At 43.2% G+C, this 16,046-nt stretch overlaps 1 protein-coding gene across 1 annotated transcript; it reads left to right on the top strand.

Moving 5' to 3' along the window:
- Positions 1 to 2,898: 2,898 nt before the first annotated feature.
- kynu (kynureninase) lies at positions 2,899 to 15,381 on the top strand (the record flags this gene model as incomplete). Its single annotated transcript, XM_079581759.1, has 13 exons — positions 2,899 to 3,067; positions 3,457 to 3,577; positions 6,657 to 6,739; positions 6,855 to 6,916; positions 6,992 to 7,063; positions 9,155 to 9,229; positions 9,691 to 9,837; positions 9,901 to 9,999; positions 10,074 to 10,147; positions 10,225 to 10,277; positions 11,208 to 11,293; positions 14,199 to 14,429; positions 15,262 to 15,381. The coding sequence occupies 13 exons, from the start codon at positions 2,899 to 2,901 to the stop codon at positions 15,379 to 15,381; spliced, it is 1,392 nt and encodes a 463-aa protein (XP_079437885.1).
- Positions 15,382 to 16,046: the final 665 nt, after the last annotated feature.

Raw genomic sequence — 16,046 nt, 5'->3', positions numbered from 1 at the left:
AGGTGCTTATATATCGAGAGATTTAAGGGACTATACAGAGTTTAAAAATGTTAAAACTAAGTATTTTCCTCCCCCTACATGTTCCAGTTATGTCCTAATGTGTAGAATGAGCTCAGACCTGTTCACCACAACTGTCTCTAAAATCCTGCACTGTCACTCAGAAAGTTGTTACTGTCATGCTTGAAATGACATGAGATTACTCACAGGTAGACTTGTGTGAACATGTGATCATTCAGAAATCATCAGGCAACTTCTGAAGGCAATTGGTTGCACTAAAAGGAAAGGGGGTACATACTTTTGCAAACCCCACTTTTCAGTTTATTTCCAAAAAAAAAAGAGTTCAAAATCATGCATACATTTCAATTCACGATTGTGTGTCAGTTAGTGTGCGTCTTCAATGTCAAATTTTAACTAAATATATTTATGTTTGTGAACCATAGCGTTAAATGTCGGCGGATACCTTTTCAACCCACTGTATATAACTAATTTGTCACGGATAAAAGGAGCCCTTTAAGGATTTTTAACGACACAGTCAAAATGACAGAGAAATGATACCTACCATGTCAACTATGCAGAGACAATTACAGCAAGTACATGAAGACTCATTTACTGAAGACAAGGATTTATCCTGTGACATACAGTGCCTCTCGAAAGTAGTCATACACCTTGAACTTTGCACATTTTGTCATGTTTACAACCCTAAACATAAAGATTTTATTTTGATTTTTTTTACTGAACGTTCACACACAAGTAACAGACAACTGTGAAGTGAAAGCGAAATGATACATGATTCTGTTATTTTTCAAAAAATAGAAAAGTGAAAAGTGGGGCTTGCATAAGTATTCATACAGCATGAATGAATACTTTGTGGAACCCCCTTTTACTGCAATAACAGCAGCAAGTCTTTTGGGTCTGACTCTACAAGGTTTGCACATGTAGAGACTGACATTTTAGCCCATTCCTCTTTACAAAACAACTCAAGCTCTGTCACATTAGAAGGAGAGCGTTTGTGAACAGCAGTTTTCACATTATTCCACAGATTTTCAATAGGATTTAGGTCAGGACTTTGACTGGGCCATTCTAACACATTAATATGTTTTTATTGAACCATTCCATTGTAGATTTAGCTTTGTGCTCCGGGTCATTGTCCTGCTGAAGGTGAATCTCCTCAGTTCTCTTGCTGACTCCAGCAGGTTTTCCTCCAAAATGTCCCCAAATTTGGCTCCATCCATCTTCCCAACTATTCTTACAATCTCCCCAGTCCCCGCTGAGGAAAAGCAGCCCCACAGCATGATGCTCCCCCCACCATATTTGACACTGGGGATGGTGCACTCAGGACGATGAGCAGTGTTAGGTTGGCTCCATACATAACGTTTTGCATTTGGGCCAAAAAGTTCAAGTTTTGTCTCTTCTGACCAAAGCTCCTTCATCCACATGGAGCTGTGTCCTCCATATGACTTCTAGCAAACTTCAAACGGAATTTCTTATGGCCTTTCAATAATGTATTTCTTCTTCCACTCGTCCATGAAGGCCAGATTTGTGTAGATACGACTTATAGTTGTCCCATGTACAGATTCCTCCAGCTCAGCGGCAGGACTTCACAGCTCCTCCAGAGTTATCTTGGGGCACTTGGTTGTATTTCTGACCAGTGCTCTCTTTGTTCGGTTTGTTAGTTTAGATGAACGACCACGTCTTGGTGAGTTCTCAGTGGTGCTTTACTCTTTCCATTTCTGAATGATGGATTGAACAGTTGCTCCAGGAGATGTTTAAATCTTGGGAAATCTTTGTATAACTTAATGCTGCTTTAAACTTCTCCACAGCTTTATCCCTGACCTCTCTGGTGCTCCTTGACCTTCATGATGTTGTTTAGTGACCAACACACTCCGACCACAGCTCTGAGGGCCTAAAAGAACAGCTGAAATTATACTGAGAGTAGATTACACACAGGTGGCCTCTATTTAACTGTTAGGGTGAGGTGTGAACATTCTGGAGTCATGAGGAATGTTTTAAAGGCAATTTAATGCACTCAGAAAATGCTGTATGAATACTTATGCACGCCCCACTTTTCACTTTTCTATTTTTTGAAAAATATATAATATATATATCATTTTGCTTTCACTTCACAGTTGTCTGTTACTTATGTGTGGAAGTTCAGTAAAATAATCAAAATAAAATCTTTATGTTTAGGGCTGTAAACATGACAAAATGTGCAAATGTTCAAGGTGTATGAATACTTACGAGAGGCACTGTATGTAACATAAATGATTAACCTGGTTCACTGACAGAGGCCAAAGAGCGCTTTGCTGAGGATCAGAGAAGAGCCGACCATTAGATGCACCGCTCCACAATGTAAGCTACTCTTTTGTACAATATGCATATTCTAAAAGTATAGTTACAGTAAAGGCTGGACTGGTCAAGGAAAGCTACATTTGCTTTAGATATCTTACTAGTCGCTTTTAGTCATACTGTTAGTTGTTTTCATGTGATGGTGTAATCATTCTGAAACGATTCAGGGATAACGGATATTGTGTCAAACTTTGTGTTTTTGTTTACATTTCTGGAATTACTACAAATATCATTTGAAAACACAAGGAAAACAGTACAATTATTACCGGCATCATGATTGTATGTTAGTTTTTTACATTTGCGTCGGCATAAATAAACCTTTAGAGGATATTAAGCAGCAGGATAGTGAGTTTGTGGACATGAATTAAAATAAATGTTAAATGTTGTTAATTTCCTGTGTGGTTATCACTACATCTGAAATAATATAACAAATTAAAAGTTGTATTCATGTTTACCCCCTTTCCCCGCAGATTCAGTCATATTCACACACCTTTGACATTACAGTGTGCTTGGATTGACTGTGTTCCTCGGTAGCTCCCCTTCCTGGACAGAATGGAGCAGTTTGAAGGCCTGACTCCCACTCAGACTGTGGAGAGGGTCGGTGCACTGTTGGGCTGTGCTCCCTCCTCTGCACAGGTGGCCCAGTACCTGGACCGACAAGACCCACTGCGGCCGCTCCGAGACGAGTTTCTCCTGCCCCGAGTGTCCCAGCTGCCTCCCTGTAAGTCAGGCACAGTGACAGTAGGACCGTCAGTCTATTTGGTATAGAGTGGGTTCAGTAATTATGGTGCACTGAACTCTAAAAATCTATGTTTTACTTTATTTTATTTCATTAGCATCCAAATATACAAGGATACTTGACACCAAATTCTGTAATAATGTTAGTTAACACCATACTGAATATTTCAATTGCTTTAGTTATACAGAAAATCTCCAAATTCTACATTTGCATTATTAACTGAACCATTATGACTTCATTAAGCTGAGAGCATTTGACTGAAATAGCTAAATATTTAGTGAAAAATCATACTGTTTTGTGAATAAATTCTTTATGTGTAATCCTGTTCTGGTCTATATGGAATGCCTTAAACCCTCTGTGTGTTTGGGCAGCTGACCAGTCGGTGGCAGACGGCTCTGCAGACTGCATTTACCTGGTGGGAAACTCCCTGGGACTGCAGCCCAGACTGGCCCGACAGTACCTGGAGGAAGAGCTGGACAAGTGGGCCCAGACGTATGCCATTTTAGCACCTTTGTCTATATGTTTGAGATGACATGTAAAAGTAACTAATGTTAGGGGCTCTTATCGTTTAGCAGTGCACACCTCCCTCAAACATACACTCACACACTCCTCTCGTCGTGCATGTTTCGTGCACATACACAAGTATCAGAAAAATGAAAACTATTCCTTCCGTGCACATACATATTTAATCCAGACTCTTTGCTTACTACAGTGAACAATTATTTATTAACAAAATAAATAATAAATACTTGTTTGAAGAAGTAGTTAAGGCAGAGGCCCAGTGTTGTTTAGGCAGCCGCATAAACAGGAAGGCGCTGCAGGAAACCCTGCGATAATTCACTGTAAACATCGTCAACTGCCAATTAAGGGGACTTCGCCCAAACCTACTGACACATGCAATAACTTATCTGTCCAGTTTAATAAAGCCTACTGCGCTTTGTGACCATGCCTGTAAAAGGCACTATACAAAGAAAGTCCTTTCCTTACTGTCCATAAAAATCCCTCCAAAATTAAATATCTGACAAGTGGGGAGATATGTTTTTGGAGTGTTGTCTTATTGATTTTTTATTAAAAAAAAATGAGAGTTTGCCCCAGTGAACGAAAGGTTCGCGTCCTTGTGCCTTCGGGTCGGGGACAGGTATCTCACTGTTGTCTCGGCCTATGGGCCCAACATCATTGCGAGTACCTGACCTTCTTGAACTCCCTGGGAGAGGTACTGGACGGTGCTCCGACTGGGGACTTCTTTGTTTGACAAGGGGACTTCAACGCCCATGTGGGCAACAACAGTGGAACCTGGACAGGGGTGATTGGGAAGAACGGCCTCCCTAATCTGAACCCAAGTGATGTTCTGTTATCTGTTATTATGTGCAAGTCACAGTTTGTCCATAACAAACACCATGTTCAAGCACTAGGTTGTCCATAAGTACATGTAGTACCTGGACACTTGCCTGGCCTGCCAAACCACATGCTTTTTCATAGATATTTCAAAGAAATATAGTCTGGGAGCAAGCATGATCTCAACGATTTCCCGGTGGGCGTGATTGACAGACGGCATCAACCAATCGATACAACTAAGATACGTCGCATTAACAAACGGCAGGAAGGCCTTTCAAAAACGTCCTTTTTTACGAGGAACGCTTCCGCCTCTTGGGGGAATGAAGTCCCACCTCTAGGTGCGTGATTGGACCGATGTGGGTAAAAGCGTGAATTGATAGGCTGTGAGGAGCTGTCCAGACGGTTCTTCTTTTGAACAGAAAGGAAGAGTGTGTGGCAGGCCAGGCAAAGGACACCCTAGGCCGGAGGTCGATGATCGACTTTGTAGTTGTGTCATTTGATCTCCGGGAGAGAGAGGGGCTGAGCTGTCAACCGATGACCACCTGGTGGTGAGCTGGATCCACTGGCAGGGGAGGAAGCCAATCAGTCATGGCAGACCCAAACGTGTTGTGAGGGTCTGTTGGGAACGTCTGGTAGATCCCTCTGTCAGCGGAGTCTTCAATTGCCACCTCTGGAAGAGCTTCTCCCAGATACCAAGGGATGTTGGAGACATGGAGTCCGAGGGGACCATGTTCTCCTCCTCCATCGTCGATGCGGCCGCTCGTAGCTGTGGCCGTAAGGTCTCTGGTGCCTGTCAGTCCGGCAACCCCCGAACCCGTTGGTGGTGCCCAGAAGTAAGGGATGCCGTCAAGCTGAAGGAGTCCTACCTGGCCTTGTTGGCTTGTGGGACTTTGGAGGCAGCTGAAAGGTACTGGCAGGCCAAGCGTGCCAAAGCTCGTGTGGTCAGAGAGGCAAAAACTCTGGTCTGGGTGGAGTTCGGAGAAGCCATGGAGGAGTACTATTGCTCTGCGTTGAAGAAATTACGGCAAACCATCCAGCGCCACAGGAGGGGGAAGGTGGGGAGTTGCGGACCTCGACTGGGGATGTTGTCGGACTTTGGAAGGAGTACTTCCAGGATGTCCTCAATCCCACCGTCACTTCTTCCGATGGGGAAGCAGAGGCTGGGGACTCAGGGGACCATTCGCGGCACACTGGACCAGCTCTATACCCTATAATGGGTGCTCGAGGGTTTGTGGGAGTTTGCCTAACCAGTACACATATGCTTTGTGGATTTGGAGAAAGCATCCCTCGTGGTGCCCTGTAGGGGATGATCCGGTAGTATGGGGTCCAGGGCCTGTTCCCTATATGACTATTCTAGGCGCAGCCAGGGGCCTCAGGATATCGTCTCTGCTATTTGCAGATGATGTTATTCTGTTGGCTTAATCAAATCAAGACCTTCAGCTGGATTGCAGGATCAGCACCTCCAAATTTGAGGCTGTGGTTCTCCTCCGGAAAAAGGTGGTTTCCCCTCTTCAGGTCGGTGGAGAGTCCTTGCCTCAAGTGGAGGAGTTCAAATAGCTTGGGGTCGTGTTCACGAGTGAGGGACGGATGGAGCGGGAGATTGAGAGACAGATCGGTGCGGTGTCAGCAGTGATGCGGTCGCTGTATCGGTCTGTCGTGGTGAAGAGGGAGCGGAGTTGGGGGCAAAGCTCTCGATTTACCGATTGATCTACGTTCCCACCCTCACCTATGGCCGTGAGATCTGGGTATTGACCGAAAGGACAAGATCGCTGATAGAGACGGCCGAAATGAGTTTTAGAGGAGAGTTGCTGCTTCTTAATGTCGAAAGGAGCCAGCTGAGTTGGCTTGGGCATCTGTTTCGAATGCCTCCTGGTCGCCTCCCTCGGGTGGTGTTCCAGGCATGTCCCATTGGGAAGTGGCTTCGTGGAAGACCCAGGACACGCTGGAGGGATTATTTCTCTGTGGCCTGGTGTCACCTTGGGGTCCCCGCAGAACAGCTGGAGGAGGTGTGTGTGGATCGGGAAGCCATCTCTACTGAGACTGGCTCCGGAAAAAGCAGAAGAAGATCGATGGATGTAACGAATTTACATTCGGAAGTCCTCCCATGTTTTCGAAGACCAAACACCTATGTCTATGGTTCAGAGCAGAGGGCGCTTCCATACACAAGCTTGTTTTTTTAGCCCAAAGTATCTAAATCCAGAACAAAAGACTTAAATCCCATCTTGCTTGTGGACAGGGGTGTCCATGGTCACACAGAAGGCAGTCGCCCCTGGGCCTGGGCTGAGAACAACATTGAGCAGATGATGGCGGACATTGTGGGTAAGAAGCTCTACGTTTTACACTGTTATTCCTGTCGAAATACTATAGTTGTCAGTACAGTATATTCAGGATAAAGTTTCAATTAGCATGTCCAACTGTCCCCCTTGTTTCCCAGGTGCTAACCAGGAGGAGGTGGCTCTGATGAATGGCTTGACAGTTAACCTGCACTTACTGCTGGCGAGTAACAGCATTTATAAGGCATTATTGGTCTGTAGTATCTGTTTCTTACTGAATCTGTCCCTATTTCTGCAGCTGTCCTTCTACAAACCCACGGCTTCTCGACACAAAATCCTCCTGGAGGCCAAAGCCTTTCCCTCAGATCACGTGAGCACATATACTGCACATGCATACCTGACATGTACGTCATTTAAAGAACTCTCAACAGACTGTTAAGTTGAAAGTATATCATTGCAGTGGTGCTGACATCAGTGAAACAGGTTTACAAGCACTCGTGTGGTTTAACAGAGGTATTAAAGCACAGTAGAGGTTAGATTTTAGGCCCGAGCCTTTTAATGTCATTATAATCTCTAATAAAAGTCTATGCAATAGGCGGAGTCTATTGGATACAAAATGTGGCAATACGCAATATAAAATAGAGGAGTCCGGGAGGGAGGTGGTGCAGGTGCGGGGGGCGGGCGCAGCATGGTCAGGCTGTGATACCGGCGCCACACAGAGAACATCACTCTTCACTCTTTCTCTCAGGACAGCGTTTCATTAACAGTGGATAAATAAGCAGTTTGGTTCCTGTTACTGTGTAAAAAGTAGCTTTTGTAGAGCGCGATGTTTATGAAACATGAAGGAGGAGGAGAGAGAGATACGGAAAAGAGGAGACAGGACACATTGAGCTGCGGCGCTGTCTGCTCCGCGCTGCGTACGTCTCTGCCCACTCAGGTATGTGCGCTACTGCGTGCGCGTAGCCGCGTACCTCGCAAACATGGTGCTGCTGTGCAGATGCACCTATCTGAGCCTTAGATAAATAATTATTTACGTCGGGTTTGTTTCGGGTTCGGGCTGACAATTCACGTTAATTGCTCGGGCTGGGTCGGGTCGGGCTTTATAACCGCGGGGTCGGGTCGGGCTTGATTTTTTGGGCCCGATCTAATCTCTAAAGCACAGGGGGTGGATGGGGCAGCACTTTGGAATCTGATTGGTCAATAACAACTTCAATCAATTTGACATATCATATATAATATATTATATATACAGTACAACATAAAAAAAGGAATAATGACCAGAAATAAGCGCAAACCTATGCTTTAACTAAGTGTTAAAAAAAGTGAAACATTTGGCTGGTTGATTTGCAGCCCATAAATAAATTAGTAACATTTTCATTACATATTGTGAGTACTGTTTTCTGGAATTTGAGTGTCTAATTTAAAACAATCTGTCCATGGGGCAACATATTTACAGTCATCTGCACAACATGTGCAAACCCTATCACTGTCCTCTGTCTGCAGAGTTCACTGCACACTGGTGTCTGTGCCTCAACTAATCATGAAAGCAGAATTGGCACTAATAGTCTCCAAGAAAAAAATAAACTAATTTTAGGTTTACTCCATCAACACGTGGCGCCACTTAAGCGTTATGTGATAAAAAAAAAGAAGAATAAATCGATAACCAAAATAATCATTAGTTACGGCCCTACCTCAGAGATATTATTGAATGAAATGCGGGTGAAATTCATCAAAAGCCTCGAGCGATTCATCACGAACCCAGCTCAGAGCAGCTTCCAACACCAGGACCCTCTGGGGGCCGGAGCCGTGTTCAGATATCCCGAGGAGGGCGGTTCTAAACACAACCACACTTCTGAGGAGGCGTCCCTTTGTGACCGGTGCTTTGGCACAAATTAACACACGCTCGTCTAAAGAATAATATCATCAAAGTTCTTAAGACACTTAAATATAGTAAATGTACCTGTAGGCCACCGTTCTCTTGATATATTTGACCGTGCTCAAAGAGAAAAGTCCTGTATTTCCAGCGGCCGATGAAGCTTAAAATGCGCTAGCTTATGTATGTGCACATTTTTTTTCTTGATACATTTTGTTGGTGCAGCTTATATTCAGGTACCGGAATTTACGGTAGATGAATAATCACCTGAAATAAAACTGTTTTATCTTAATCCAAGTGTAAATTACTTGCCCCATGGACAGATTTCTTGAAACTAGACTCAAATTCAGGTCAAAAGTACTTATTTCAAGAAAATGTCACTTATTACACTTATTGTTTGGTACAGCCCTGTGAGGCGACGTCTGTTGTGATATTGGGCTATACAAAACCATTAAACTTGAAACTTGAAACTTACAAAGTGACTTATTGCACTGTACCTTAAGTTAAAAAGGTGGTAATGGTGTTTGAAGAACATGATCGAATAATTAGAAACCAGACTTCACAATCCTCTGTTCTGTGTTCTGTCAGTATGCAGTGGAGTCTCAGATCCTTCTGCGAGGACAGGACCCTGAGGAGAGCATGCTGCTGCTGTCCCCGAGGCCTGTATGTATCTATGAACACGCTTACCCCAGGATAAGTCTGCCTTTACCTATTAAAGAACATAAAACTTTCAAATATTCACCTCTCAAGTTAAGTCTTGGCTGAAATCGAAACAGAAATGGATCCATTTGTAAATAGCACCGTGTGTGTATATGAAGGATTTATACAGTGTGTAGGTAAGTTTAGTTAGTAGATTAGAAAGGCCCAACCAGAGACTGGAGTTGAACATTAGCACTAGTTATGAAGTATTTTTGCATAGCATCAGCTATAAGTTTTGTACTGTGTTGAATTGCAATTACCAGTACATGTCACCATCTGTACGGGGTAGTTGTAGGATTGATGATGTTTTGCCTTGTTAGCGTGATTACTGACGCTCACTAAATGATGAAAACCTTATGTGCCTTGGAAACAGTTTGAAAACGTCTTGAATGTCTTGGATGTCCCTCATTGACTCGTGTCCTCAGGGGGAGGAGACTCTGCGGACAGAGGACATCCTGGATATGATCGAGAGTGAGGGGGAGTCCATCGCTGTGGTGATGTTCCCTGGAGTCCAGTACTACACCGGGCAGCTCTTCGACATGGCGGCCATTACTGCGGCCGGTCACAGGAAGGTACTGGACGCCAACACCGCCGCCCTGCTGGTTTGTGTGTGTGACACTGTTTGATGTTACCAGGGCTGTTACGTTGGCTTTGACTGTGCTCATGCCGCGGGAAACGCTGTGCTGCAGCTCCATGACTGGGAAGTGGACTTCGCCTGCTGGTGCTCCTACAAGGTGTGAACACTACATTAGTGGCAGTAATTTTGAGATGCTCTTGTAGTATCTAAACTGTGCTGATGAACTTGTAGTATTTAAATTCCGGAGCTGGAGGTTTGGCAGGAGCATTTATCCACAACAAACACAAAGACACCATCAAACCAGCGTGAGTCCCACACAGTCCAGCTGTTTGTTTATCCACCTTTACTTTGGTTCTTATTTGCTTTATGTATTGAACTGCAGGCTGACGGGGTGGTGGGGTCATGACCTCAGTACACGCTTCCAAATGAACAACGGTAAGAGATCTGTTAGAGTAACTCGTAGGGGTGTAACAGTACACGTAAAGTATTGAACCGTTTGGGGTCAGCACCTTCGGTTCGGTCACTAGTGAACCATTTGGTATATTTTTAACAAATGGTACCAAAAATGGACCTCACCTTGGACATATTTTGGTGTATTATTTATCTGAGTTGTCTTTTGAGTGGTGGCAGTGATTTTACTAATCGGGGCTACGTGGAATGTGAGCCGCCATCATGAGATCTCACATACAACCAGGTTGAAGCCGCAGACAGAGCTGGATAAGGCCAGCGATATGGTTTACGCCCTGTCTGAGTTATTGTGCAGATGAGTGGGGTAAGTCCGCTCTCCATCGTCTCCACGAGCACAACTTTACAGTATGTTTTGAGCTGCTGTTTCATCTTTCTCACGTCGTTCCTTCATTAGAAATAGCCGTGTTTTTGGACCCACTAAAGCACTCGTGTAGCGCTCGGTCTATGAATAAATGTAGGTGCATTGTTGTTAACACATTCATGCATTTTTTATAATGGCTGGTAATTCTTGTGACTGGCCGACATTTTACAACCCAAGTGTAGTGGATCCTTATTTTAACAGTAAAACTTTATCCCTTAAGCACAGACTTGTCATCCTCAGGATCCTCAGGTGAACCTAAGCTGTGTCAGATACATGTGCTGATGTTATTGTCCCTGTCATCGCTCTGATGATCCAATCTTTGTTCTGTTGGATGAATCTGTGCAAAAGCCTGGTTTGATACTTATTAATAAACTAGGAAAGACAAAGAAGTGGATTGAAGAAATAATCTAATAGTCTGGATAAATGTCCATGAATTGTAATTTCGGTTCATGTTAGTGACTGTTACACCCCAGTAACTACTCTTAAACTTGAGAATGTTTTGGTCACGCTATTCCAAATGTCCAAACGTGTTTCAGTGTTGGATCTGCAGCCCGGAGTGAGTGGATTCAGACTGTCAAACCAACCCATCCTGCTGGTGTGCCCCCTGCAGGCCAGCTTACAGGTACTGCACATGCTAGTGTACCATCCAAAACATTTAAAGGGATATTTCAGGATGTTTGACATGGGACCTCATTTCCTAGTTATCCAGAGTGATGTGGATTTCTGTATATATATATATATATATATATATATATATATATATATATATATATATATATATATATATATATATATATATATATATATATATACAGTATGTTTTAATTCATGCAGGTCTTATATTCAAAGAGTTTAGTGGTGCTAGGCTAGTGCTAGGCTAGTGCATGTCTATGGTAACTAGTAGCCTGCATTAAAAACCTCTTCCAAATCATGGGGTCGTCCTCCAAACGTTGCCATATCTGATTTGTAGAAAGCTCCTTTGTGAATTCCACGTGTAGTAATGCGGCCGCAGGTAAACAAACTACTGTAGATCCGGTAAGCTAGCAGATCACTCCGCCGCTGCGTAGCTACAACCAGGAGGCTGATGCTGCTCAATTAGTTATGGTAATATTTCAATAATGATTCAGTCAACACAGACATTTATATAGGTAGTCTGGTGTTCTAAGTGATTTGCCTCAGGTGCTCTGTGCTTTGGGCGGCACGGTAGCGCAGCGGTTAGCGCTCGTGCTTCACAGCTAGAAGGTCCGGGTTCGATTCCCACCTGGACAGGGCCTTTCTCTGTGGAGTTTGCATGTTCTCCCCGTGTCTGCGTAGGTTTCCTCCAGGTACTCCGGTTTCCCCTACCACTAAAAACATGCACAATAGGCCAGGTGATGTGTGTGAGTGAATGTATGGTGGTGGTCAGAAGGTCTGTTGGCGCAGACGTGTGTAGTCGCGAAAGCGCTTATGTCAGTCTCCCCCAGGGGAAACTGAAGCTACAAATGTAGTTTTCCACCACTGAGTATGGAGTGAATATACAATTGTCTCATGTAAAGCGCTTTGTGACTATGTCTGTGAAAGGCGCTATTTAAATAAAGTTCTTCTTCTTCTTCAAATTTAATGCAGGCTACTAGTTACCATAGACATGCATTAGCCTAGCACTAGCCTAGCAAACCTAAACTATTCAAAACACTTTGGATAACTAGGAAATGAGGCCCTATGTCAAAAATCCTGAAATATCCCTTTAAGAGCAAGCTAAGACTTTTCTTTTTCCTAAACTTGCCCTGCATGATGCTTATTGTTTGACGTTTTGTGAGCGAGGTGGAGATATCCCACAAGTAGCTACAACATTGGCTTTCCCTCAAGCATTCATTCACAAATATTGACGTTTTATGTCCACGTGTCCTGAATATGCAAACAAAAAAAAAAAAAAATTTAAACCTGGGTCAATCCATTATTTAGAATTTGTCGCCGAAAACCATGTTTAGGGATAAAGTATCTTAATTTTAAGTGAAAACATAAGATGACAGAAAACCTCATTAATCTACAGCAGAAGTTTCAAACTTTCAAATATTTCCATACTGAGATATGTTCTTACCTGAGCTTAGACGAGTTGATACGTACCTGTCTGGTCATCTTAAAGCTCTACTTAAAGAAACTCATCCCTGGAACAACAGGGATGTTAATAATGCAAATGGAAAAGTTTGGCCCATTGGTCTCGCTCCCTCTGTCATGATTTCTAAACTAGAGATAATCATGTACTGGGCTTTTAAATCTTAAACAGGGTTTCATTAAAGGAGCTATACCTGATTTTACTTCTAGAAATGGGATGAAATTTATTTTGTCCTCTAGTATATTGTAAACTCAAGCGTTTGTGGAGAACAGTGTGTATCTAATTATAAAACGTTTGTTTCCATTTTATGAACCTTTAGGCTATTTTTCTAGCATTTTTGTGACCCTGCAAGTTGTGAAATGTGCCTATAAACTTGTCCCTGTAAAGAATTTGGATGCTACAAATATATTAGGAAAGTTATGAATGAGTTTGGACCACAGCTAACATTTTAATTTAGTGGCTTCCTCTTTCATTGTTTGCAATCCAAAAATCAGGCATAGGGCCTTTAACCTCTTAACCCCATCTTAACCGAGTGTATTTTCTCCAGTTCAGCTTTACCTTAATCTAAATATTTCTTGACTGGAGCGTACAGCCTATCGGCATTTGAAAGCCAAGACCTACAAAACTGATCTAAACTGTTCTGAACAGATTGTGTTTTTGTCATGTTGACATCCCTTCTTTACTTTGTTTTTCTTCTCATTTTGCCACTATTTTGTTGAGTTTTTGCTTCACTTTCATGGATTATTTTTGTTGCTTTTTTGGTAACTTTTTTTTAATACTTTTTTGCTGCATTTTCATCCTTGTTTTCCTCTCATTTTTGAAGCTTTCAGATTTGGGTAAAGCCAAACTGGAGAAAATGTGAAAAGCCTTGAAAGTAATAAAATAAATGATGCCAAAATGAAGGTCTTAGAAGTTATTATAAAGCATTAAATCAGATTAAAACTGAGTGCGTTCGGTCTCTGTAGAAACATTTTGAAGAAATGTCGATCTTATACCAGTGACTTTGTAACTTTTTTTTACAGTAGACCTTCATTAAAAACACAAAAACAACTATCTTGTGTTCCAAAGGCTCCCATGAAGGCTGCACTTTAGCTTTATTCCACACATTGCTTTGCAAACTCGTCCAAAAAATGCACTGAATTTATAAATGTGTAAAAGTTGTAGTATAAGTTTGAATTGATCTCTTAACCCCCACTTTAACCAAACACATTTTCTCCTGGTCAGCTTTACCCAAATCTAAAAGCTTCTTGACCGGCACGTACCGCTTATAGGCCAGAGTCACCCCTCATGTGTGTTTTTATCCTTGTTTACGTCTTGTTTTAGCCTTTAGATTTGGGTAAGGCTGAACTACAGAGACTGTGCGCAGTTCAGACGGGCTTTAGAGGTGTTGAACATGAAGCATATCCTAAGCTCTCTTGTGCTCGTGTGGGTGAAGGTGTTCCACAAAGCGGGCATGGCGGCCCTGAGGAGGAAGTCCGTCCTGTTGACCGGGTATCTGGAGTACCTGATCCGCCTCTACTACACCCGGGACCCGTCCCAGCCCCAGAGAGCCCACGTGCACATCCTCACGCCCGCAGACCCACAGCAGAGGGGCTGCCAGCTCTCCCTCTGCTTCTCCCTGCCCATCCGCACAGTGTTCCAGGAGCTGGAGAAGAGAGGAGTCGCAGTAAGTCACTGAAGACGAGCCGCTGCATGTGACCAACACCAGTACATTTAGAGATGACTCTTCACACTTTGGCTTGTTTAGGAATGTAGATGTTTTTAATTAGTTGACATACTGCACATATTTAATACAAAAAAGAGTTGTGAATTTGATAAGTGTATCTCTATGACTTCTGAGTGGACCTGTTTTAAGGGTTTAAAAGCCCAATTAAAAAATGCACTTAAATAATTCTGCAAAAAGATTTCGCTTTTTCATAGCAAAAAGTTTCTTCACATTCAACCACTCATTTTAATTTCTGGGTTATTAAAATGTCTCCACAAGGGAAATGTTTCCTTGAATGTCCAGCAGAAGCATCATTTCTAAGTCTCCAAGCGACGGCACAAGGCGAGATAATGTTTGTTTTGTGGTGACCGCCATTTGTATTATTTTACTGACAAATGCTTCGTAAACAAGGACTCTCTGGACGGTGAAAGGGAGAAAAAACAACAGCCTTTGAAGTTAGGATTTCTCACATAAATCTATGGAGGAAAGTGTATTGAGTTAATTTAATACATGAGATTAGATTAGTGTAGAGACCAATCGGACCAAAAAGGTGGTGCAGTGGTTATTATTATTATATACGTCACAGCTAGAAGATCCGGGTTCGATTTCCACCTGGAGGGGCCTTTCTGCGTGGAGTTTGCATGTTCTCCTCATGTTCAGCCTCTCTCAGAGGAAGCTGAACACCCCCAAGTGTGGAGTGATAGTTTAATTGTCTCATGTAAAGCGCTTTATGAACATGTCTGTGTTATACAAATCCAGTTGTTTTTCTCCTGCTGTCTTGCCGTGTGTGCAGTGCGACATGCGGGAGCCCAGTGTGCTGCGAGTGGCTCCTGTCCCGCTCTACAACTCCTTCAGTGACGTCCACCGCTTCATCGAGACGCTCGGGGCCGCTCTGAGGGCCAGCAGCTCCTGAGAGAACACGTGTCCTCCACATGAGGAGCACGCACCGGAGTGTGGCTTATATAAACTCCAGTGTGGATCACAACAAAGTTACTGCTCCAAAGAGGAGAGCACAGGCACCTGGACACACTTTACCCACACAGCACAAAGTTACAGACTGTGAAGTACGTGGCACAATCAAACATGATGTGTCGCCAACTCTGATCTGGGACTCCACATTTCTGGGAAAAGTATTGACTGTTTTTAACCAATAACATGTTCTGCTCTGACAGTTTTCAGTGTCGTCAGCCTGCAGAATGTTTCACCGTGTCTCCATTTTGACCTCCTCCAGTCATTGTGTGGAAATTATGAAGTGCATAATTGTTATTTACAAATGTACAAGTTGTCAGAAAGACATTTGACTAAATAAAAAGATCCACATATGCAGAAGTAACTCATTAAAGTCCAAAACACCACAACATTATATCTGTGTTCTGTAGGAAACCGAGGAGGGAGAATCCTGTGTAAAAGTGTCATGGATGGTGTTCGTATCTGACGGACTGACAGCTGTGTTAAGGTGCATCTCAGTGGAGTCAGGTGCCGTGTTTAAACCTGTCAGTGCCGGGCCCCGGGGCCACAGTGCCACACTCCACAGGCAGCATCCTGAGTGAGGATTAATTACCTCTGCAGCCCCCCCCT

Source organism: Gobius niger (genome assembly GCF_951799975.1).
Source record: "Gobius niger genome assembly, chromosome: 23".
NCBI classification, from domain to species: Eukaryota; Metazoa; Chordata; class Actinopteri; order Gobiiformes; family Gobiidae; genus Gobius; species Gobius niger.
Note: the sequence above shows the minus strand (reverse complement) of the source record. Positions and strands in the feature narration are given on the sequence as shown.